This window comes from Echeneis naucrates, chromosome 19 (genome assembly GCF_900963305.1).
Source record: "Echeneis naucrates chromosome 19, fEcheNa1.1, whole genome shotgun sequence".
NCBI classification, from domain to species: domain Eukaryota; kingdom Metazoa; phylum Chordata; class Actinopteri; order Carangiformes; family Echeneidae; genus Echeneis; species Echeneis naucrates.
The window spans coordinates 1,649,647-1,675,206 of NC_042529.1; the positions used below are offsets into that span (position 1 = coordinate 1,649,647).

Sequence of the window (25,560 nt, forward strand, 5' to 3'; positions counted from 1 at the left end):
ACGCCTGCGTGTTAAGGCGTCGTCGCCATGGTAACCCGGAGAGCTGCAGCGGCGGTCGTTATGGCCTCTTCTCAGAAAGTCCGCAGTTTGTCGGTGAAGTCCTGGGAAATAAATAACTCCGAGCTGGGAGAAGGAGGACCAGCGACCATGTTCGACGTCTTCCACCGGACAGGGAGAGAGGTTTGTGCCGGGAACGGGCAGGCTTCACCACCGGCCGGCTAACGGCAACGTCTGCCGGAGGTGGGCGCCATTTTTAACTGCCCAACAAACTCATTAAAGTATAATAAAAATAATATAAATAAATATAATAAGGCTTCAAAATGTTTGTGAAATCATTGAAGTAGACTCAGGAGCAACAAGATTATTGTGGGACTAAAATGAATTATTATTATTATTATTAGTATGTGTTGTATAGAGTGTTATCATTGATGCATTACGGGGCAAGCAGCAGTTTGGTGTTATATCATTGATGGTGTTGTATTTAGCTGAGGTGAGGCTGAATTTGACCTGTTTTCTTCATGACAACAGGAGCAGCCAGTGATTATTTATATCCCATGTTGTCTCAAACTTAATTAAAATAATTAAAAAGAACAGACAGCAGGAGTGCCCTCCTGGTTCCACATTTAAATTGTACTTTATAAAGACTGCTCTCATATTTAGCGGCCATTCAAGTTTATATGACATTAATTCTCAAAAGTATTTTTCAGGCTTAATCAAATAAGAGATTTCATCTTTTTTGAATTAGCACATATGACTGTCAGCAAACGGTTTGTGCCTTCAGCTGCAGACTAAGTATAGTCTTAATACATTGTCCTGTGCAGAGCCTAAAAGCACAGTTTCTCCTCCTCTTGGTTTTCAGTACCTGAATTACAAGGCTGTCCTGTCCTGGGATTGGCTCATGTGTTTATCTGTGTGTTTAGTTGCACCAGAGTGCAGGAGAACAAAGGGTTTCTAGGATATACACTAAAATAAAACCCTGAGGGAGAGCTGCTTGCAGAACCTTTCCTCACTCTGCTCCTGTAGTGTCTGAGTTTGAAGGAGACAGTTGGATGCTGTGGGGGAATAATAAAGAGTAAGATGGAGAAAACTGGCCTGCCGAGAACGGAGAAGAAAGAGGAGGAAACTGGGAAGAGTTTATTTCACCATCTAATGAATAGGAGGAAGAATTTAGATGAAGACGATGTGGTTTGTATTCAATGTCAGACAACAGGAGCCGAACTAAAGTTTATCTTAAACAAAATGTTGATAGTTTTTGTGTTGAATTCTGATATGTGATCAGGAACTTTAGATTTTGAAGCAGACAGATACTAACTTAAATATGTTGCAAAAATTGGAAAAAATGCAATATTTATCAAAGGAGGTCATTAAATTTTAACTTTTAGAACTTTTTTGGAATTTAGATGTGCATGAAATAATGATCCTCCTTTTATGAATGTATGTATCTAATTTGTGAGGAAGAACTTTCAGGTCTTTTGGGACTCTGAAGGTCTTTCTTAGACTGTTTTCTCTGTCTCTGCAGATCATGCTACAGCGGCTGATACTAATTGCTCAGCTCCCCCGCAATCTTGCCGACAGGACAGAACTGGGAGGTCAGCAAGCAATTACCTTAGAGCTACAGAGGCTGAGACCAACAACAGCTCAGTGGTTGATAATAAGGCATTGTTATTTCACTGACAGACTCTCCATTCTCAGCTGTTTATAATCACTTTAGTCCGGTTTTATCTTCAGGGGAAATTAAGGGGATGGTTGCTGCTTCTATATAATAAATATATAGTTCTGTTGAAGCATGGTTCAATTAAAAAACTCTTAGCAGTGAAAAACTGTGTTGTTTACCTTGTTTGACTAGTTCACGCCTTTGTGTGTGAATGAACCTGCAGCATGTCCCTGTGAGAGCTTTTGTGGTAGCTTTTCAGGGAATTTGTCTACAAAAATTACAAAGAAAAAGCACAATAAAAACCCCAGGAGAGGCTGGAACTGAACTGTGTTGACAACATGTTGTCAGGATACTCAGTTTATCTGTTGTCTGCTAACTGAGACAGTGTACTGTTCGTTTGCAGCTCATTATGAAAAACTCAACTTTCAGTTGAGCAAACAGTACAGCTGGGATCATGTGACGGGTCTGCTCTTAATCTATCCATCTTGTCTGTTGCATGTCATCGAAGTAAGTTTCCCTCCAGATAAATATTTCCAACATCACAGAGGGTAGGTTTATAAAGTGAAAGTTGGTGCTTACAGTTTGCTGCGCTGCTTTCTTCCAGGCATCCAGAGATATTCTGCTTCCTGTTTTGAAGGACGTCAAAGACATGCAACAGACAGAGAAGTAAGGTTAAAGTCTTATTTCAGATCAGACCACATCGCTAACACACAACCCTAACCCTAACCCTACACTAAGAAAAGTGGGAGAAAACCAAACTTTGATGTTAACACGCTGATTGGATGTCCATTTTAACACACACACAAAGGTTACAAGCAGGACTCACAGTTCAAGCACCAGATCAGTCACAAGATAGAATGATGGGCACATCTGTTGCCGTTGATGTTTACAGCGAAAAGCAGAGCCGTACTAATGATCTGAGTTTTCACACAGCCCCCTGTTGGAAACTGCAAAGGTTGTGTTTGTGGCTCATGACCCCCAAAACAGGATGTTCCACCAGTGGAGCTACAAGGTTTGTTTTGTGTCTCTACAAACACAGATATGGGACACATTAAAGTTCTCAGTAAGTATCAAGGCCACGACGGTCCTCCAGAACCCCTTCAGTTTGGTAATTAGAACTCTGCACTGAGTCATCAGTCATTCAGGTGTTCCTTTTAATTTTTCCGTCTGTCTTCCATCATCTATATGCATGGACTTCATTTAATTTTATTGGCTGAAGGTGCTGAGAGCTGATCAGGTGACCAGGGACGGAGGGACAAAAGGACTTGAAGAAGAAGAAGAGAGCACAGAGACTCTTGTCTGCGGAGTCCTGTCAGTGCTGCAGAGTCTGGGCGAGCACTTGGAAGGATCCAGGGTGTGTTCACTTTCATAATATTAGCTTGTTTGAGGGGATTCAAAGATAAAACTCACTGACTTATAAAAGTAAAATTACCCTCTTATTGTCAGTCTCTGAAAGAAGATTCTCTGACTTTCAGGATTTCCCAGGATTAGTCCTGGATGAGACTCCAGAGCTGATTGTCCCTCAGGACGTTCTGGAGAAGCTGTTGACTCGAGATGAGCTGCAGACTCCAAAACTGTTTCTGCAGATGTACAACTCCCCCTTAAACATCAGCATGGACTTTGGTAAGAATTATGGTGAATTTGCTCAAAAAGAGAGAACCTTTATGATGAACGTGTGATCGTCACAGGAGAGAAACCTTTAATATTCTGACTGCTCAACAGGACAAGTGACCCGAAGCAGCTGCCTCACCAAAGTGTAATTAGTTGGAGAAAAGGTCAAAGGTGAGGCATCGTCCAGCATCGTCCATCTATTTAGTGTGAGCCATCAAGTAAAGGGTCAGTTCACCCAACTCATCAGAATTTGCGGATGGTGTTGATTTCATTTGCTCTGGTTTTAAGGGGATAGGGAGTGTGGTTGGAAGATGACATTTAAGGAAAATGATCTACACCATTTCATTTCCTGAAACTTTTCCTTCTATTTGTTTCACTTGTGTGGTCCAAAACATCCGTCTCTATTCCACAACAAAAGCCCAGAGAGAGAGACAGAGAGTAATATAAAAACATTTTTAATAGTTTCAACATTCGGATGAGGATAATCTCTTTTTTTTTTCTTTTATCTTACACTGTGTTCCACTTGGTGACCGGGAGATAGCATGTCCAAGAAAAGGCATTTCCTCTTCACTCCAAACTTTAAAGAGTCCACAGCATCACATCAGTTTGACACAAAGAACTTTTAAGTCTGAAAAGATTCCTTGATCACGTATCACATGTTCCCTTTTTATTTTGGCCCCCATTTCTTGGAACTTAAACTTAAACAAAGAAGAAAAGAAAGGAAAGATGATTGGAGATGTACTCACAATGGATTCATGCACCACAGTGTAATCTACAAACCGATTGAGTAAAAACAAACTTTTATGCAGCACCTAGATGTTTTTTTTTTTTTCTTTTCTAGTTCTTGATCTTTTGTCTCACTGTATCAGGACAATTTTTAAAACTGTTTTGAGTGAGATGTGCTTTAGATAACAAAGTGAGGGATATTGTATCAATGTAACACAGAAGGAAAAAAGTGAAAACAAACAAACAAACGTTGGCAGAATCAAAATGGGGAGTTTGACCAAAAAAAAAAAAAAAAAAAAAAGTCAAACGGAGCACGGACTTCTTCTCTTGCAAAGGTCTATTCACTTATAAAAAATAAATACAAGCACATTTAGATAGGACCAAAGATGAGACATATTTCATAGGCATGGTTAAAAAGCATGCTGCTGAGTTTCACACAGGACAATGTCGAACCAAACAACCCCTGCCCCTGAAGTCAGGAGGTATCAAATAGCCCCTCCCTCTTTTACTAAGTGCACGACACACACAGTCCTCCTGTATCACGACCTACGAGGTGAACTTCACTGGTACATTCCACCTACGCATTTTCAAATTTAAAAAAAGGCCTTCATATGTTAGTGCTCAAAGGGCATGCTTGCAAAAAGCTGTAACACCGGAAGCTGTCTCCATGCCCGTCTCTGCTGACAGGGTTATTGTTAATAAAGTTGTTTTGGATGAATTCTCTATGTACAAGCCTTGATGGGATTACCCTTTAGTACAAAACAGAGCGGCACATTGTTACACAAATCCAGACAAAGACAGGACAGACCACTCAACTTTTTTTTTTTAAGAAAGAAAAACAGCTTTGTTCAGTGTCAACATTTTCTTCAAAGGCAGAAATACTGATGAGAGCATTTGATGCTAAACTGATTCAGACTGAGTTGATTTATCAATTCCATTGATTGAATGAAAAATGGAACCATCATTAATTTGGTTTGTTCTCTGTCTCAGTGTATTGATGCAAGTTGGACAAAAGTTCTTTGACACAGCGCTTTGAGCATATGAAAAGTCTTTTTGCTATACTCTGACATTTTACTGACCAAATAATTAACTTCTTAGCTGAGCAAATAATTGGCTCATTGATCAAGTCAAAAGAAATTATTAATTGCAGCCCTAAATTGTACAAAATGGCATGATTTTTTCTTTTTCAACCACTTCTGTGCAACATCTTTTGGACGTTCTCATTATAAAATCACACCTTATGTCTCACTGAAGGACGTGACTGTGACAATATCTTTTCCAGTCATGTTGTAGAACTGAGGACACTCATTATATGCTGTCTGTCTTCTGTCTCTGACCTCTTAAATCCTGCCGGACATGCTTTGACTGACCCGTCACTATGACTTGTACAAACCCACAGAATTTTTGGGTTGAGCTGTGGGGAGAAAAGGTAGAAAAAGAATGCATTAACTCTTCTGGATACAAGTGTGTTGATGTTGTTAGGTTTGTGTTCTCTCTGTGCAGCTGTGATCACACTTCAAGAGGTTATTTCTGACAGCAAGCTGTTTTATTTTGAAACCTGACGAAGTAGACTTAACCTTGAATAGAAATCTTGAGCTCTACTGAGCCATTGTTAATTTCTCCAGCACAGTCTGCTCCGTGTTATTTTGTGTCAGTGTGGCATTATTGTGCTAGAACCAGCAACATTATGATATTATATGTGCAGTATAATATTATACTGTTCATCACTTATATTGTTCAATACAGTATTTTATATATCAATCTATCTATCTATCTATATATATATATATATATTTAATTTTCCCCCTGTCAGTATATACACAACATGTATGTACAGAGGTTTGAGTATGTACAAAAGACCTGTGATTAATATCGCACTTTAAAAGAAAAAGGTTGGTGGAGCAGCACAGTGACTGAGAGGCCGAGTGTGGAGGATGTTCTCAGGTCGAAGGGAAACTCTTACACATCAAACCCACTGCAAGGCAAATAAACTGCTGCTGTCGTACGGGAACCTACTTAACTCCAGTTTCATTGATTTTTTCCAAGTTTTCTCTCAAACCACCTGATTCCTGAAAAGCTTTTGCTGCGACAGCAGGCAAATTCTGGTCCCATCTTTTTCTTTACTTTTTTTTTAGTTTTCATTGTTTTTTTAAATTATTTTCTTCTCTTAAATCCTCAGATGAGATTCATGTAAAGTGGAAACAATCACAACTCCTCAGACCAAGTAAAAAGTATTCAGAAATATATCTGTATAAATACTCTCATCAAAATAAACACATATACACATTTCTTTGCACTTGCCTCTGGTTCACTAATATAGACCAAAAATATCAGCATCATCAGACATGGTTCCTATAAACTGCGATGAGGAGGTGGCTGAAAGTGAAACTGCACTATCAGAAAAAAAGTGTGCTTGTTTTATACCAACCCCCCCCCCCAAAAAAAAAAAAAAAAAAAAAAAAAAAGGAAGCAGCTTTCTTATCTGGGAGTTTGTCTCGACAGTTTTCTGGCTGTTGTTGTGATACGACAGGATGATTTCTGTGTATGGAGGCTGAAGTGTGCCACAAAATAATTGCATTTTTTATTTATTATATTTGATCAGTTATTAAAAACTGCACTGATCATGTCACTGCAAACAAAACTCCAAATGAACATCCGTAATAAAAATGTTGCTCTGGATTAGTTGGATGGAAATAGTCACAAGTTCTTCATATAAATTCAGAAGGTGAAGACACATTTCATCTGAATTATGACCTCGTAGCTACAATTTAAATGTTGATGCCAAACTAATTTTCAAAAGGCTCTACAATTTTACATTTTGTCATTCCCCTGTGTGTTTTATTCCTACACAATTTCCATTATATGATTATTTAATTTAAGAACTGTTCTCTAGCTGTCATATTTACATTTCAGGGTTTTTGATTGCCGGTAATTCTAAGGAGCACTCTCTAAAATGCTATAATAAAAAAAAATCTGCCGATACACAGTTACCGGTAGCAACATGTAACAACGGAGAGAGAGGTCGACAACTGCAACTGGAATGTAAGCAATGCACAATAAGAAATATTAAAGGATCACCTGTTGGAATCTATTCAGTGGTTAAAGTAAATATTCTTGTGGTACACGCCAGCCTCCTAAAATGAATCCTCATGAAAAATGAAAAATCCCACGGAACTTTGCTGCCAAAAAATAACTATGAGTAATCACATGGAGTTTGTCATTTTTCAGCTTGCTGTACCGTCTTCGAACTACAGAACGTATCATATATATATAACAGCTCCCTGACGACATCGACTTTATCCTGTCTGAAGTAAGTGGTATCTTTATAGCTCTCCTGTGGATACAAAATATGATCTGATTTGATTTATAATGTTAATCATATCATATACTCTGAGAATGTACAGTATAAACAATAAATATTCAGTGATTGATATCCTGATTGAATGTCTTGTAAATATAGAGAGATGAGTCTGGGCGTTGAAGCTCTTTGCAACCTGGTAGTTATTTTCCTAAATATCTAAGACATGCATTCCTGTTTATGCTCCACGACACCAACAGTGCAACATCATATAATATAATTACACATCACACACCAACAAAATACACACACACTTTCATTCACACACGCACTTTTTCCAAATCGACATACTGGCACACTCACAGTGAACGCTCAGGCGGGACAGATCAATCATAGCTGTTGCCACCATGTATCAGAGCGAGGCATTTCCACAGACCCCCCCACCCCTTATAGAACCAAGCAGAAAGAAAAGAATCAGAAAGCCTTTGTGTTGACGGGACTGATGAACACACACTGTGTCGTTCTTCCTCCTAAAAGTCACTCAGGAAACGCAGTAGTGAAGAGCACTCATACCTCCCCGCAGCCTGTTTCCAGTCTCATGTGTGGAGTTAAAGGCAATATTGCAAGTGAATAAAATAAGGCAAAAACAAACATGAGAAATGAAATGAAAGAAAACAACCAATCTCCAGCCAACATAAAACGCTGAATAGCCCCCCGACCACCCTGTCTCTAACACCCGCTGTGTTTTCTGTGATTTTACTGTGGAGGAAAGGTGAGGCCAGACGATGGGATCCAGCTGCAGGGGTGAAAGGTCAGCGGGTTTGGAGCGATGTGGTGAAGCAGTGGCAGCCTGGTGTTTCATCCAATGAGCCAGCAGAGGGAGGAAGAAAGGAGGGAAGGTGTGGTGGGACTTATCATAGCACTGTGCTCTCAGACTCTTCCTCCGACTCCGCTTTTTTGTGGGTCAAATCCAGCAGTGCCACTGACTTCCTGAAGGGGGAGATGTTGGGCAAGTCAAAGAGGCCGTCCAGTTCCATGTCGATGTCGGGGATGTCCAAGTTACAGAGAGAATCTGGCAGAGCAGAGAAACAGACAGGATGAGCTCGTAGGGTGAGGGCTGGTCGACACACGACACGTGAGTCATCAGAAGTTCACTGGATGAATAAATTAAAATATGCATGACGGGCGGGGGGGATGATCGACATGCTTATTATTCTTGACCTTGAATCACAGATCTGATTCATCTAGTCAGGGTTTACTCCCATCAGTGAGGCCCAACACTGGAGCTGAGTGAAAAACACTTTTCTGCAGAAAGTTAAGCTGCACACTTTTGCCTGAAATATCATTAATACAGTTGCTTTCATTGGAGTTTGGATATATGTGGATGTCGTGCAAAAGTATTTGCCAGCAGTACTAAATCCATCCTGAAGCTTTATTGACTAGAACATGGCAGCTGACACAGCTACAGCATAATAACAAACTGCACACATAAAGTGTGCTTTTCATCTGTATCGGCTGCAGTGACCACAGAGTTAAGTGGAAACTGGTAAATGGTTCCCGACCCCGCTCCCCACCTGACTGAGGCGTGATCACCATCAGGACCGATCAGATCAAAGTGGTTAGTTATTCTCGGGTATAAACTAATGTTGACCTCACTTCTGGTGCATTTTTGGCCGTTTTGTGAGAATGATGACAATCCAATCTGGCTGGTGGAGTGGAAGTGTGAGGGGGGGCAGTGACAGTCAGAGCAGGGGGTTGGAGAAGGGCATTATGGGAAAGGGAGTAAAACCACTCTGGTGTGTTCAGACTGGACTTTAAGCCATGCATCACAGCCACCATGCAGAGGCCAACATGAGGTCAAAGGTCAACTGAAGGCAGCAGCTGTGATGAGATCAGCTCTACAATGAAGCTGCTGAGGCAAACCCTGAATCAGCCTGATCCAAGACCTGCATCGCCAGCTGCCGGCCCACGTTTGGCCGAGGTGGTAAAGGGATTGGGGGTGGAGGGGGTGGAGGGGGTGGAGGGGGTGCGTCGGGTGGAGGGTGAGGCTTAAAGCACAGGAACTCCTGCTTACCCTAAAAGTCCCTCTCACACACAGATTCACACTGAACCTCTCGCCTCATACTGCTGCAAGTGAGACAGTAAGAGCAGTCGACAAGGAGGGAAAATCAGACGGAAACACAGTTAGAACCTGGCGATCAGGTCAGTTAGTATCAAATCCAGCAACAGACAGAAAAGCAAAAACTTTTGGTCAAGACTTCCCAAATCAGCCCCAACCTTCAAAATATGGAGTCATTCCTTATCATTTAAAAATCCCACGAAAAGAACCAGCTCAGAGTCCACATCCCTGCTCTCCAAGTCCACAAACACAGCCGATGTACAAGAACGCTAATGTTTATTTTATAGGACATTAAGACTTTCATTTTATTTATTTAGCACAATCCTTTAAACTACATTTATGACTATTCATTCACTGTTGTTGTGCTGCAGTTTTTATTCTCCTGTTTAATCTGTGAATTTATTATGCAAACTCAGTTTAAATGCATCTTAAAATTTATGTTATCTGCAGCTCTTTGAGCTTCCTGCTTGCTGAACACAAACATGTCAGACTGTCCTGGTTAACTCTTCGTTGTCTGGATCGTCTTTTCATGGGATTTGTTGACTGTTATCTAGACATATAAAAGTACTGATTATGGATTATAGGAGTCAGTTGATTGATGCAGCTTTGGATATTTTCTTCAATATTAACCATTTAAATATGTTCCATTCTATTCTGTTCATATTATATTGTAAATTACTGATGAAAGAAACTTCATCGTTCTCATAGTCCGCTCTAAAGGCTAATGTGCTGTAGTCTTTTTTTTTTTTTTTTTTTTTTTACCTGTGGACATGCTCTCCCCAGGAGACAAACCATCCAGGAGACCTGCTGAATGCTCCAGGGGCTGGGGACTGGTGCCGGGCGTGGTGGGGGGCTGAGGAGGAGGTAAGCTGGGCCTCTGCCGGGGCGGCTTGGGGGTCGGTCTGGCCTTAGTGAGGGTCCCAGCCAGCGAGGGCGGAGAGGAGAGGGACGGGGTGGTGGCCATCTGGACCTGACCAGGGGAGCCGATGGTGGCGTATCCCTGCGGGTAGCTGAAGCCGTACGGGGAGGGGGTGCTGGGTGGGGTGGGCGACAAGCTGACTGGAGACGGCTGACCCGTCGACTGATCAGACATGGCTCCGGTCTGACAGTAAGGGCCTTTAGGAGGGATCGGGGCCAGCTTCTTTGCTGTGGAGAAGAAAATAGATCACATCATGTAAATATAACAAAAGTGGAATGACTTTTTTCACCCGGAGGATTTTTAAAAGTCAAAGTCAAAGCAACAGAGTCCCAGATTTCACTCAGAACGCTCAGAAAGACACAATCCTGCAGTTCCTCTAGTATAATTGTATAATTATCTGCCTGTTAAATGCAGAATTACTTTAAACGGTTCAGTCCAATTTTGGTCTATGTGACGTTTCCTCTGCTGCTACAGGGATATTACACATCTGTATTTACTGACTCAGCAGGTCAGTAAAATCATAAAACCCTCCACAGCGCAGAAGACTCACCTCCTCTCACTAATCCAATCAGCCCTGGAGAGCTCTCAATAGATAATTTACTACTTTATACCCCGTAGTCACACAGAGCTCATGTTCAGTCAGTTTATTTTATCAGAAAACAAGCATGAAACCTCAACAGAGACCCAGCTCTCCTCCAGACAGAGTTAGAAACAACAAAACCTTCTTTCTCACAAGCAAATGTGGAGAGTGACGATTATTTGAGTTTTACAATTACTGAAAACATGACCTGTGAATGTAAAAATCTGCTCATTCACAGCATCTAAACTCTTCATTAAACTGATTTTTCTGTGCAGGAGATACAAGACGGAGGACTAACATAAGTGTTGTGGCATTTCCCCCCTAAAAAAAAAGGGACAGGAGCTGATTCAGGTCGCAGAAAGGCTGAGATAAGAACATGAAGGTTGACGGTGTCGGCTCACACACTACCTCTCCTCAGGGTGTGGGGGCTGTGCTCGGAGAGGGGCGACTGCCCACTACAGGTCACCGCTCCCTGGATCGCCTTCTGCCCGATCACCGGAGACAGCTCCTTGTTCTTCAGAGTGCTGAGAGTGAAGGACAGAAAAGAATAGACGATCACAACCCACAGCCTCCCCCGATGCCTCTCCCTTAATAATATGTCATCCCTGTTTCTGTGAGTCTCCTGGTGTGTCAAAGAAATATGAGAGCACCCATAGTTCAATGTCAAATTGCCTGAGTGACCACTGCAGACGGACATGTAGTCTATACTGTGGAGCAGCACAAACAGTTCAGAAATCCCAAATAAACCCTGACGGATTAATGGATTTTCCGTTCCTTTACAGCTGTGCAGCCAGAATGTCAATGGGAGAAGGAACCTGAAGGTCAGAACGTAACCAGATTACACCGACTGACTGACAGCTGCTCTCGCTCTCAGCGGACCAAATGTGATTGGATGGCCGAAGCTGCTGGGATTTAAAATCAGGGCGGCGCGATGTAGATGAGAATCTTTAGGATTTCCTCTCAGATCGAACGTCAAGATAATGTCATCAAATTTAGCCAGTTTCCACGTTGTTTTACGTCAACAAACACCATTGTGTTCACAGTGGAGGTCTGATCTACTCTACTGCTCAGGGCCCACTGGCATGACTCATTAACGCCCACTTTTATAATGGTATTCACTGAAACCTTTGATTTCCTTTGTTGCCTGGCAACTGGCTCCTGAATATCCTGGCGACATGGGAAGTTATGGATTGCATACATGGCAGCGCAAATTAAAGATGGAGCTGATAATGGAATTCCTAAAGCACATTGATTTCCATGACTGACGGAAAAAGAAAACAAAAAGAATTAATAAGATGGAGAACAGGTTGGCTGGTGTTGGGAGTATCTCCGTCTCACCCATCCCCTTCTCTCTCTCCTCGCCTCACCCCTCTATCAAGCCTCCCTCCGTCCCCCGTGGGCTTCTCTTCATTTGTGTGTGACTTGTGTTGGTAGTCTGAAGGAGTTCAGCAGGGGTCTGTATTTACCTAGTCGGCTTGGCTCCTCTGTCTCGGCTACAGGCACAGGCTGCCCATGGAGGGGGAGCAGAGAGGGGAGTGTTGGGAGGTTTGGGGGAGCCCAGGAACAGATCGTGACGAGTAAGAACGAGCGGGGGTTTGATGTAGAGGGTGGAGCTGTTGGTTTCGGACGGGGGTGCATGCGGATCGGACAGGGAGGCCTGCTTGGGAAGGTGCAGGGAGCTGGGTTTGGGGTTGGAGTTGACATCAAGCTGCTGAGGGGAGGGGCAAAAGGAGGGGGGGGGGCGGGGGTGGGCTGTAGCCGGAGCGGCGGGCAGGAGGGGACGGGCCGGGGGGCACAGACTCGGGGCTGGGTGCGACGGGACGCATACCCGGAGGTGCTCGGGTGTAGAAATGGTGGTGAGAGAGCGAGAAGGAAGAGCAAGAGGAGGAGGAGGAGGATGAGGAGGATGGGTAAGGGGGAGGCGGCCTGTCCTCCTCGGGGGAGGGGTAGGCGTAACAGGAGTCCGACCAATTGGAGGAAGCATCATCCGAGCTGCAATGATAAGAATATGAGTTTCATGGGGGAACTGAGCTGATCAGAGGCTGAAACGCTGTTCAAGTGGGACATATTGACGGTCTATTGAGTTTATATTTGGGCCAATATGAAGGTGATTATCACTTCGTGTGTTGGGAAGTAACAGCACAAAACCAAAAGAAGAAGAATGTTGATGAAAATAAAAGAGAAAGTCAGTCACCTCATCCATTGCAGGGCCTTGCGACAATGGACTGTTAAGCTGCTAATGATGCTCGGACTGATGGCAAAAACAAAGCAGAAATATAATTCATGCACATGCAGCAAGGAACCGTTCAGACTGAACCGTGGACGGACTTCTTTCTGCATTCAGTGACATGGTGGGCGGAGTCATGGCTGCAGCAGAAGGTGAGCGCCACACATTCTTTTTTAAACTTAGGGAGGAATCAGAAGGTGTGAAATGACACAACAGATGCTGCAGCAGACACTGAGGAGGGGGGGCAACAACAGACAAGAAAACTAGGTGTGGGGGAGCAGACAGTGCTGATCTGGAGTCAGTTGCAGGGCGTAGCAGCACATGTGGCGAGGGTGGGGGTGGGGGCAGCAGGTGGGAGGTGAGACAGGAACGACGGGGTGGGAATAGGGAGGGGGGGGGCGCACAACAGCCTTACCTGGCTCGGTCGCTGCTAGTGGGAGGAGGGGTGGGGGAGGGGGAGGCAGAGAATTCCCCAGGTTGCTCGGGGATGAGAGCGTCAGTGGGTGGGACGGGGGGGTGCACGCTCGGTGGCGTGGACGAGGATTTACGCGTGGACGACGAGCCCCTGCGCGACACCCAAGAAGTGTCCATCACCCTGACACCCATGCTGCAGTGGAACAGAGATGCACAGCCAATCAAATGAAGGGAGGGCGTGTGTTTGTGTGGTTCAGGGGGTGGGGGTGGGGGTGGGGGGGCAGGTTTCCACACCCTGAACTCATCATCAGGGGTCAAAGGCCACTGAAGGGATCAGCTTTATGCACTGAGAAGGCCTGACCCTGGATCAGCCTGCTGGGTCACTCTGCTCCACCTATGAAGGCTGCTGTCGTTTCCAGCTAACATGCAACAACACAATACAACATTTCATCTACACAATGTCTGGTGTGAATGGATAATTCCCTGCACGGTGACGCTGCGTGACAGACGTCTCCTCACAATAAACTGTGACAGAAGAGCAGTTTGGATGAAATGGACTGAGAACTGGATGCATCTTCTGATCCTGTGAGAAACAACTTAAAGTAACAGTTTGGAAAACGTGCTGCGACCTGAGCTGCCGTTTTGAAGCCTCGTGGTCTTAATTTGAGGGAACTTCCTGCTACCAAAGTCAGATTAGAAAAGATGAACTTGTATTGACATTTCTATTATGTATCACAAATCACAAAACAACTGAGCTGTACTTTGTAGTAGTTTTCCAGTTTATTAGGTACATCCTGCAGTTGGCAAGAGAAGGCCGTATGTTATAATGTTAAACAGTAAGCACAGCTACCAAATAGATATAGTGGAGCGAGATGCGCATCATTTCAAGTGGAAACGCTTCACTAAAATAGCTCAAACTGAACTACTCTAGTTTCCTCCCCTGCTTCAGTAGTTGGCTCTTTAATGTAACAGAAGAAACAGACTCTAGCTTGATTATGCAGTCGGAGGACTCAGCTGCAGCAACAAGAGGCTTTTGTGCTCACAGGCTGAACAAGTTTATCCTGAAACTTCTGCAAAGATGCTTCTTATGTAAACAGAAAAAAAGACCTGCTTTGTTCATGTCACCCATCTGCCCCTACACTCGTTTGGAGACATTGAACTATAGGAGTCTGAGCGTGACCCGACATGACAAGTGACAGCTCCTGTCAGCGTGCAGCTGAGACAGACAGATGATGAGAGGATGAACAATACTGTACCTTTGTATCTTCCTAATGCTGCGTTGTTAAAACAGAGACAAGCACAGTGAGGACAGGAGTTCAGATCAGGGAGGACAAGAGTCCCCCAACCCATCTTTATCAGAGCAGAACAGGAATAATAAACTCTGAAGACAAGAACCAAGATGGAGGAGAGCAGGTGAGATGTGCCCCCCCCTCCATCAAACCGCAGAGGAGAAGCTGATTGATTCATTCGATTCAAAATCTGGGCAACACAAGCTTGAATTTGAAAAGATCATCGTTCTAATCATCTGAGCAGGACTCAGAGAGGACTGAGTCGTTTCCTCTTGTTTCCGGTCTTCATGCTAAACTGAGCTAACAGGACGTGTTCTGATAAAAGTATCGTCATTGTGCTTTCCTGAAGTTTGTATGAAAAAAGAGAGAACACAGATCTTCATCGAGGACGATGTGTGGTGATGTTCACCAAAATCTAATTTATACATATTGATCCAGATCTGCCCGGAACATCATCTTTTTTGGACAATCCTGCTGACAAATAGACCTTCATGTTGAAACACAGCTACATGAACTCGTTTCTCTCCGCCTTCTATGTTTCTGTCCAGGCTCCCTATAAATTCTTCTCAGCAGCCAAACAGATGCAGTTTGCGTCCTTCCTCTGTACAAAGAATTTTACTCTCCCCATTACGGGGCATCAGATGTTAGCGTCTGAACTTCCAGGAGAGAAGTAACTTTTGGTGATTTATTCATTTAAGCGCAGACCTAAATCTGAAGCTGGCCGCTGACTCTGGTTGTGCAGATAATCCGCTGTGTGTTTCTGTAGAGAACTGAGCTCTATTGATCGGTCCAGGTTTAATTAGCTGGGGTACTTTGGGTCCCCGGGATGCCGACGGCTCAAACTACCCGCAGGCCTTAATAAGAGTGTGGGTGTATTAAAGCATTAAAGGAGCAGTGAAAGAAAGCGACTAACTGGTTTTCATCTAATCCTCCTCTCCAGCTCCAGGATTCTCACATTCCTCCTTTTCGCAGACTAAATGTCAGCTCTCCCTCTGTCTGTCTGTCTCTTTTTATTTGAGCAGATTAAAAAGTGACAACGACTCCTGTCCGTCCAGCACAGAGCGGGAAACAGAGCTCCTCCCCCTCAGCTCACGTCAGGAGGACGTCTAGAAAACGCTGAGTGAAAGGGAGAAGTCTGCTGATTGATTTAGAGGCTTTGAGCTGGATCGTGGGGGGAGTTTTTCTTCTGTTTGTTTTGCTCAGATTTATTTTGCATTTCAATGACATTCTTACTTACTGTGAGTTTACTTTTCTTTATGTGTTTATGTTTCTTTATTTTTGAGGTTTCCTTTCATTGTCTGGCTGTAATTTTAAACTTTTAGACTGCAGGTTTTTAAAGACTTGGCGGATCGTACCCGTCCTTCTTGTAGAACTCCAGCATCATGTTGTCCGTGGCGACGCTGAGAGGCCGCCTGCTCTGGTCCGTCTGCCGGCGGTCCATCTGATCCATGTCGGGAGACGGCATGGAGCTGTAGTTGGCGTTGTGGTTGGTGTGGACGGGGCTTCCGTAGTTCCCCGTGACGTTGAACTCGATTTCTGAGAAAGATGCAAAAAAAAAAAGAAAAAAAAAAAGTGAGACATATATACAAAGAAGGAGTCTGAGTATATTTCTCTGGTGCTTCCTCCTCTCACCGCCGGGGAAGAACCAGTCGGCGTGCTGGATGATGGGCTCGATGATGCCGACGATCTGCAGAGAAACTGTCGTCATCATCTCTGTGATGTTGCTGCAGCAAACGGAGGAGACGCAGAGCAAAAGTGGCTGGATCAGAAGAATTTCTACCGAAGTGGCGATTAACACATTTTCATGATACTGCAGAGGCATTAAAATGACAAAAAAATTAAAACCAGTTCAGAGTCGGGGCCGATTAAAATCCTAATTAAAAGTTAGAGCGGGATAAAGAGTTGGTGAGATTTACATGGAGATATTAAGGAAGTGTCCTTCACCCTCCCCAAACCACTTAGTCATCCTGAACGTTTTAGAAGAGGTTGGAGCTGTGAGGCCTTTTTGTCAGCAGCTCTTTGAGCAGCTTCTCCACCATCGTCAGCTCTATCGAAGAATAAAGAGAGTCCCCTGAGTCTGTCTGCTCCACCCGCCCAGCTGCTGCATCACAATCTGATTTTCCCTCCTCATATTTCAGCCTCAGGCCTTAAAACACTATTTTCTGAATCTCACCTATAAATTAGAGGCATGCTGTCCATCAGAGGATCAGAATGATCAAATGGTGAATAATTTATATGACTCTGTAAGCTGAAAGTATTATTTATCATTGTTGTATCGGTTTTCATTATTCGAGAAATGAAGTTTTTAATGTTGATTTAATTTACTGTTTAGAATCTATTCGGATGTCTCTGAGTCTTCACGTTGTCAGGCTCACCCCTCGTTGTGCGTCCACAGCAGGTTGGGTCCGAGGACGATCGCGATGTTTCCAGGAGTCATCTTGTTCACGTCCTGGTACTCCGTCAGTTTGGAGAGAAATTTGATCAAATACCTGTTTAAAAAAAGTACATTTAAACATTATCAGTTCACCTTTTTGTTGAACAGCAGAAGAAACTAAACGTTTTCTTCAGTGTCCTCTCTCATAACATTGAAGTCCCAAAAGGAAGGCTCTGATCACAAAGCTCTTTGGGGCTAATCTGACTGAGCTGAAAACTGAAGGTCAGTTAAACTGATGAAAAAAACTGAGCAGAAACAATACTGTGTTAAATGTATCAGTCCAGGCCGAGTTGCAGTTTGAAGAACGCTTTGCCTTTTTGAAGCAAACTGAGCGGAAACATTGTTCCAGTAAACTGCTGTCTGTCTGTCTGTCTCCTTCGGTGGGGGGGAGCTCTGGGACTCAGAAATCGGACAGTGGGTTTCAGTTTCGGTGGTTTGCTGAGAGCAGCCGAGCTGGATGAGTCATCCTGAGTCAGATGAACATCAGGCAGCTCATCTGGACAGGTCTGACAGGTCTCCTCGGAGGACGCCTGTCTAAAAATACGCCTTATTTGTGCCATTTCATGGCGACACTGACAAGCTGCAGTCCAACAGCTAATATAGCTACAGAAAAGGTTCCCCGGAGCTCAGACTTTTTTCAGGGCAGTAACGATTGGAAGACACAAAGACGCTAAAAGAGACAATGATTCCCCTAAACAAGTCCACGTTAAAGTTCCTGCGGCCGCAGCTCTCACCGACGTTATGATCAGTCCTGGACTAACTGGGTCATCTCCATCAGCCGGCCTTCACAGATGATTAAAAAAACAGCACAGAGACAGTGACTCACTTGAAGTTGTTGTTGTTGGAGGGAGGAAGCTTCTCACAGGCGTTCAGAAGGGCCTGCAGCCTCCTGTCCTGGTCCTGAATGCTGCGGGGGGGTCAGACGAGAGCTGCATTTAGGCAAAGGTGCAGTTTGTAGCGAAGGCTAACAGTGAAAGTCGCAGCGCTCATCATACACACTTGGAGGCCTGGATCCAGTTGTTGTAGAGTTCAAAGGTCATTAAAGGCTCCGGGAGCTCCCGCAGATAGGACTTCAACGCTCCTGGAGGGAACAAGGGGACAGCACCATGAGCACGTTAGAACACAGACGAAGCTGTCAGAGCAGGAACTGAACTCTGCCATCTGATTGGCTGATCGGATAACTGCTGTGCTCCAATTCAATTGGTGAAGCAGAATAAACAGAAATCCACCCAAAGGACGGCCGCTGACTGCTCTCTTCCTCTCAGTTCCCCCTGGAGGACGAACATCGGAGGGGCCGTGTGTGTCTGTGTGTGTGTTCCCTGGTACTTTGTGTACGTACGCCGTTAACCAAACACATTAAACGTCCTTCTGACGCGCCCCCAGCAGCGCAGGCTCACAAATTAGATCTGCTGTTGGATTAACTCGGCCTCGATGAGGGATCATCTGTCTTCGCTCCACTGAAAGCTGCTGGCTGACTGATATTTGATAATGGGACGCTTCATGTCCAGTTATCAGTATGAGACGGGTAGCTCTGTTTATTCTGTGGACACTAGACAGGTTTACCAGACGCTGAAATTCTGATATCATAAATTCAGATAAAGCTTTAATTTTATATTATTTTTGAGGAATCACAAAAACTAAAAAAAAAAACAAAACATAAACTAGTCTGACATTTTAAAGAAGTATTGTTTCCTCCAGCTGAATAATAAGAAGCTTTGTTATGAGATAAAAGGTTTTTATCTGACAGCAGTCAGCTCCAGCATCGTCCTTAAAAGAAAAAAAAGATCCGTCGCAGCTTCTCTTTCTTTTGTAGTCAGTCACAGTGAAATCACTGACAGCAACAAAAAGACAGCAAGAAAACACGTCTTGTTTTTTTTTTCCTCCTCTTTTCTCACACTAATCCCAGTTATACTCTGAATTTATCAGTCGACATGTTGTGGAGTAAAAAGGAAGCACAACAGAGACGCAGGAACGGCCAAAAACTGTTTTCTAGTCAGACCTTCGAATTAACGTCCTGCAGGAAACTGAGCCTGACGAACGGCGGCGGTGAGGAATCAGAGACGGGCGGAGTTAAAAACAAGAGCGAGAGGGATTAAAGAAAACATCAGAGAGTTCATTTGGCAGCTTAATAAAGATGTTTACTCAAGTGGAGGGCGGATGTGTCAGAAACGCCAGGAAACGGTACAGCAGCTCATAAATCCGCCTCTCCTGGGTGATGGCAACTAGTTGTCATGGAAACAGATGCGGCATAAGCAGGAGGAGACGGCGGTTCAGGTGCGTGGCGTTTACCTGCGATGGCGTGCGGGTCTGCAGAGTACTCCTGGACGTCCAGCACCCCGCAGTCCAGAGACGCCTTCAGCTTCTTCAGCTTGGAGGCCGAGGGGGCGATTCTGAACAAACCCTGAGGCAGAAAACAACAACGACACGAGTCAGGCGGCGGCGCCGGGCAGCAGCAGCAGGAAACAGCTGGCAGGCTTGGCGTTAAAGAGGGATCTAAATGAAGATCTGCTACTAGAGAAGAAACGCTCTCCTTTATCAGTAACTGCAGCCGTCAGATAAGTTTAAAGTCCATTAAAAGACTATTATCGTGTCAACGTCTCACTTTGGTTCATCATAACATGTTTGTCTTCTTCCAGTCTCATGATGGAAACACATTGACTAATGAAAACGGAACTTTTTCTGGCTCTTTGTGGGAATCAAACCTCAGTCTGGACTTGGTGACACACCACATCCCTTACAACTTGTTTTGTTGAGTGTGTGTCTGTGTGTTGTGGGTTGTTTGTCTGACCTCCTCCTGCATGCCACACTCCAGCAGCATCGTCACACAGGCCTCGATGGGAAAGGCAATATCTCTCCCGCTGAGCGCTAAGTGCTCCTCTAATGGTTTCCCATAGCACGGCTTCTCCACCCAGGTCTCTGTCACACACACAGACACACACACAGTGTTACACAAACCTGCACTCTATCATTTGGATGCTGTTACATTTCACTGCTCAGTGTTTCCAGGAATTGTTGGGCTGCAGAAAAGTGACACGAATAGAAACTATGTTTTCTGAGGGACCTTAAAAAAACAAACAAACTGTTGTCTGCTTCAGTTGTTCAGTCTAAACATTGTGGTCCTGCGGTGAATTGTGTGTTTTTCTGTCTGTGTAAAGGAGTCAGGACTCTGGATGACATCATGTATTTCTCTGTAAACGGAATTCAACACCGGAGGAGCTGAATGTCTGATATTAGGAGTGACTGTGATCATCAGAGGGCGCCATGAAAAACACGTCTTAACGATCAAATGATACATTTCCATTTTAATGTCAAATTAAACGCTGACTGTTGCAGCTCCATTTGTATTTTAATGGCTTTTAGCAGAGTTTATTCATTCTCACTTTTTTATTAAAAAAAATTACTATTTTCTGTCAAGTTTGATGTGATCTGAAAATAAAAGCATTTGGAACGGAGCTGGTGGAGACCAAACACAGAGATAAAAGAGAGATTCATCAGAATCAAATCAAATCAGATTTATCTGTATAACGCCAAATCATAGCAAATCAAGGCATTTTACATATAGAGCAGGTCCAGACCAAACTATTTATCAGGTGACGAGAACACCTGAAAATAAATAAAAACCAAACATTAAATAAATGTATTGACGTCCAGTTAATGAGACATAGATTCTGTTCATGCTGCCTGTTGGACACCAGGAGATTCTGAAGTCTCTAAAAAGGCCCGGGCAAACCTGGAACTGTTGACATGGTCAGACTAGCAGGCCGTGAGCTGCAGTGTGTGTCAGTGTGTGTCTCTGTGTGTCGTCTCACCCTGATGAGCTTTGATCTGTGGCAGGACGCTCTGCAGCAGCTCTAACGACTTCCTGTGATACTCCGCCTGGACTTCTATCAGCTGCAGCCGGAGAGACAGACAGTCTGTGATGGACAAGTGGAACATTTATGTTTCTCTCCTCAGTCTGGATTGATGCTGCACTTACCGCCTGGAAATAGCTTGCATAGTCAATTTCTTTGGCCACAAAACTGTACATGTCTGCTGATAACTGGTCCTGGTGGGAGAAGAAGCGATTTAATCAGGCTGATCCATGAAATTACAGACTATCTAAGAGCGATGTGCAGTCAGTGCTGCCGAGCCAGAAGACCGGCCTGACGGCAGCAGGTAGCAGCTTTTGTTGAGCTGTAGTCGGTGTGTGTAGTTTTAGTGTGGGGAGTAAAAGTGAGCACTGACTCGACAGATCTCCATCCGGTTGGCTGCCTCCTCCATCTCTTCCCTGAGGTGGTCGGCCTTGGCGCCCGTCGGCTGCAGGTTGCTGGAGAGCCCCGAGGACTTGGTGGACTGATAAAACCTGAAAGAGCATCGCCGGGTCAAACTAGTTCTGTTGATGGATTCGACTGTGAAAGTTGGTACTCCTTCAGAGAAATAATCATCAGCAGCTTTAACAAACCAACAAAGAAAACTGGCAGGTTTTTTGGGGGGGGGTCTGCTGGATTACTCAACACTTGACTCCTCATTCATTCAACTTAAGCCTCTGGTTCTCCCTGTCAGACTTTCTGTCTGAACAGATAATATGCAGAGCTGCCAGAGGAGCTCAGCGCACTGAAGCATGATGGGAGGAACAGACTCAGATTTGGGTCACTAAAAAAAACAAAAAAAAAAAACAAAAACTGGTGGACTGGACTGCAGTGAGGAAAATCACATTTCTCCCCCGTCACTGCTCATAATGGCATCAGGACGACAGTGAGTCAGCATCTGCAGAGAGCCTTCCCTCTGATTCCCATCCTGGAAATAAACACATCAGCTCAGTTCTTTAAAACTCTAAATTACATCCAAACTCTAAAAAAAAAAAAGGAATAATGAGCCGAGAATTAAGAAGGGTATACACGGATATAAAAAAAAAGAATCCTGATGAAAACAATGAATTGAACTAAATGATTTTCTTGGTTTTCGCAGACAAAATGAAAGAGTTGTCTGGCCTTTCAGGGCTTCTTCACTGACACACATCATCAGCTTCAGCGCTCCTGATTCGTCAGGCCGAGTGACCTGAATCCACGCGAGGAAAAGTATCTGAAGCAACATCACCGACGGCCACTTCAGTCTGAGCTGGGGAGTCTCACCGTGTTCGTGCAGAGTCCATGTCCAGGACCAGCTTGGCTAAGTATTTCCTTTGTTTCTGGATGTTTGGGATTTCCACCTGAGAAGACAAAGCACAGCGCTGGTGTGAACCAGGAACAGACTCAGTACTGTGGGAGGCCTCTCGCTCTCATGAGGATTAGATTACAGACTAATCACAGTCCTCTGTGGACGACACGAGTTCAGGTATTTACTGTGTTCTCACCTCTGCCAGGTCGTACAGCGGCTCGATGACGTCTCTCTCCGTGGTCAGTTCGAACAGGATGAGCTCCTGGGCGAGCTTGTCCTGCGTCTCTCCGCAGAGCTTCAGCATTTTCCTGCAACAGACCACGAGAGCGGGAAACATCAGGGAACTCTCCGAAACAAAGCCGGAGCGTCACTGCCAACGCTGACGTCTGTACATGTGGATTAAAGAATGCAGAAAGGTGACGTAATGCAGAGTAATTCACTGCAGTGAGGGGCAGACACACAAACAGAGGTCCAGAGGTGAACCGGGAAAATCGTAGCCGCTCCTTTAACCTTTGACCCCATTTCCCAAGATGCTCTTTTCACTGACGGATGAGACGCCCAAAGGTCCGTCAAGTTTCTGCATGTGATCAATGGTAATGTCAGAGTGTGCGTGCTCTCACCCCAGTAGAGACTCGTCTCCCAGCACTGCCGCCCCGTCCACCATACATTGTGCGAGTGTTGTGAGTGGATGCTTTTTCTGCACAGAAATAAACAGACATCTGCTCGGCATGTCTGTCACCATTTAACAAACAAAACGAACCGCACAAAACACACAAACAGTAACACAAACACACAGTCCTGGTTTGTTTAACGTTCCTACATTTCCCAGAATGACTTTGGCTGATCTTTAAAGGACGAAGAGCCGAACAGACATCTTTTATCTTTATCAATAAATTTGATTTAACTGCCGTGATGTTTTCTGTTTTGTTTCTCCTCTGTGCTGCTTTAATTGATCATGATTTCATTTTTTTCAGTGACAGTATTTTTAAAAGTACTCTATAAATAAAAATGATGATATATCACACTTGATTTTATGTCTTGTTGCTCTTTCTCCACAGCTCTATGATACTTTTCGTTTCTTTTTAACTGAATTTCTTTCTTCTCTTCATCATTATTGTGATTATTCAGCTGATTTTCATCCCGATTCTCACCGACGGCGACCGGACGGACTTCTTGTCCACGTCCACTCCTTGCTGGCCCTGCAGACAGGCGCTCAACTTCTTGTGCGTGCTGTGGGAAACCTGCTTGACCAGCTCCAGACGTTTCTCCACCTGAGACACAGAAACAGAAATGAATCACACAGCTCGGGGTGAGTCGCGTCAGCCGGCTGTCAGAGACGTGAAAATGCCGTTACCTTTCTCTCATTTCATTATTAGACCAAACTGATGAGGGCGTCATCTATCAGGCCAGTTTGGAGAAAGTCAATCAGCTCTTTATCTTGCAAAGCAGCTCAATTTCAGCTCTCATTAACGCAGCCTGAAGGCTTTTCAGAACGCCGTTTGAAAAAGTCAAGCACACTGAACACTTTGCACCAATAACAGTTTTTGCTTGCTGTGAGCGGCGCCAAATGTATCACAGCCAGATTAGATGAAGATTCATTATTACCTGCAGCAGGTCTTCACTTAATACTTCTGTTTTTTCAGCTCTAGAAGAGAGGAGAGAAAACGGCTGTTAGCTCAGGAGGGAAACAGGGAAATTAAATCATTTATTACAGTGAGAACTGGGCATCGTTCTCAGTCAGAGTAATTACATAACTCTCTGGATTTCTGTGCACATCATAAATAATACAGCACTTGCAGCCAGAAGCTAATCATAAAACAAGGAGGATCTTTTTTCTCAGGGCTCAAGCAGGAAAAGCTTCAGAACAAATTCTCGAGCTGGAAATCCAACATTAAACACAAACTGAAGGCCCCTCAGGAGGTCTGGATGTATAAACGAAGGTCCTCCTTAAACTGACAAAACGCCGACGTCCAGTGGAGATCGTGGAATCACAATCGACAACAAAAGCAGAAACATGTGGAGTTGTTGAGCTCCGCTTCTGATCCGACTCCAAACACATCGATTATACATCAACCTGCCGTCGCTTTCCCAGAAAACCTCTCAGCATTCATATTCCCTTCCATGCCTGATAAAACACAAACAGGAGCGAGGAGGCTGCCCTGATTTCTGTACAACACAAAAATTACACACACACACACACACACACACAACAAATTAACAAAGCAAACTGCTTTGTCTTCTTCTGTAACATCCAAATGTGGTCTCATCTGTCATCCTCATTTACTAATTTATTTAAAAACTCTAAATCCGTAATAATAAAGACAGTCAATTTGTTTGTCCCTCAATAATGTGATGTGTTGCATTCGTTGTGTTGTGTGTATATATGCAACAACCCCTGAAATGTAACAAAACACTCAGTCACATGTAGAGAAATAGGCATAGAATTCCCAGACTCCAAAAAATAAAGAGAATCTGGACTGAAGCTGATTCAGTTAAATGGTGGTTCGTTGATTCCAGATGATGATGAATTAATTTTAAGTCAAAAGTGCAGGTCGAGGAAAAAAACGGCAGATTATCAGCAAACAAGCTTCTCCAGTGAAAGAATCAGCGTTGGACTTACGCCGGCCTGCTGCTCCTGCGTGAAGCTCGAGTCCTGCTGATCTGCAGCTTTCTCTTCCACATCCCCCCCCACCGGCCGCACCGCCTGCTTTCAGGCAGCGACTGAGCGACTCACCAAGAAAAGCGGGGGAGAGTGGAGTGAGGGAGGGAGGAGGAGAGCGAGACCTGACTATCTGGTCCATTCACTCTTTCTATCATCGCCTGACGTCTCTCGGCTCGCTTCCTCTTCTATGCTTTCGCCTCTCTCTGCAGGTTGTTTTGGACACATATTGTGTGTTTATGTCACAAACACACTTCAGTAAAGGAAAAGGTCTGAATCAGAAGGCAGAAAAGAGCCTGTTCTCCTGCTCCAGCTGGATGATTATCGATCCGGCTGAAGTCTTTTCTTTCTTTCTTCCATCTCCTCAGCAGGCAGCTCCCTGACCAGCTCTCCTTCCTTTCTGCTCGCTCTCACTGTCGGTGTTTCAAAAGAATAACCCTCATTTTTATTTATTTTATCTTGTTTTTTAGAGCCAGAAGCCACCTGTGTGCGCT

The 25,560-nt window shown here is 44.2% G+C and overlaps 2 protein-coding genes across 3 annotated transcripts; one reads left to right on the forward strand and one right to left on the reverse strand.

Annotated features, from left to right (window-relative positions):
• The first annotated feature begins 60 nt into the window (after window positions 1–60).
• tex47 (testis expressed 47) lies at window positions 61–4,070 on the forward strand. 2 transcript variants are annotated; one of them, XM_029527331.1, is made up of 8 exons: window positions 61–180; window positions 1,520–1,589; window positions 2,058–2,161; window positions 2,259–2,320; window positions 2,588–2,666; window positions 2,874–3,008; window positions 3,130–3,277; window positions 3,377–4,070. In XM_029527331.1, the coding sequence occupies exons 1-8, from the start codon at window positions 61–63 to the stop codon at window positions 3,412–3,414; spliced, it is 756 nt and encodes a 251-aa protein (XP_029383191.1). In that variant the 3' UTR covers window positions 3,415–4,070. The 2 variants fall into 2 exon arrangements, with proteins under 2 accessions (XP_029383191.1, XP_029383192.1); XM_029527332.1 differs by having other exon boundaries at window positions 172–240.
• LOC115059697 (rho GTPase-activating protein 44-like) lies at window positions 4,054–25,108 on the reverse strand. The gene is given in 23 exon segments (XM_029527330.1): window positions 4,054–8,361; window positions 10,171–10,554; window positions 11,316–11,431; window positions 12,374–12,648; window positions 12,650–12,899; window positions 13,550–13,741; window positions 14,805–14,822; window positions 16,193–16,373; window positions 16,470–16,561; window positions 17,213–17,326; window positions 18,098–18,178; window positions 18,271–18,352; window positions 19,561–19,672; window positions 20,060–20,187; window positions 21,081–21,162; window positions 21,248–21,316; window positions 21,496–21,613; window positions 22,383–22,459; window positions 22,604–22,715; window positions 23,028–23,104; window positions 23,559–23,678; window positions 24,013–24,052; window positions 25,028–25,108. Coding segments are annotated over 23 exon segments (2,940 nt in total). The 5' UTR covers window positions 25,090–25,108; the 3' UTR covers window positions 4,054–8,203.
• Between the last annotated feature and the right edge of the window lie 452 nt (window positions 25,109–25,560).

Excerpts from the sequence above, each read along its gene's own strand:
- tex47 (XM_029527331.1), top strand. The coding sequence starts at position 61 with ATGGCCTCTTCTCAGAAAGTCCGCAGTTTGTCGGTGAAGTCCTGGGAA. Across the intron at positions 1,590-2,057 it reads CGACAGGACAGAACTGGGAG|CTCATTATGAAAAACTCAAC; the intron begins GTCAGCAAGCAA and ends GTTCGTTTGCAG. Across the intron at positions 2,667-2,873 it reads TCCACCAGTGGAGCTACAAG|GTGCTGAGAGCTGATCAGGT; the intron begins GTTTGTTTTGTG and ends TATTGGCTGAAG.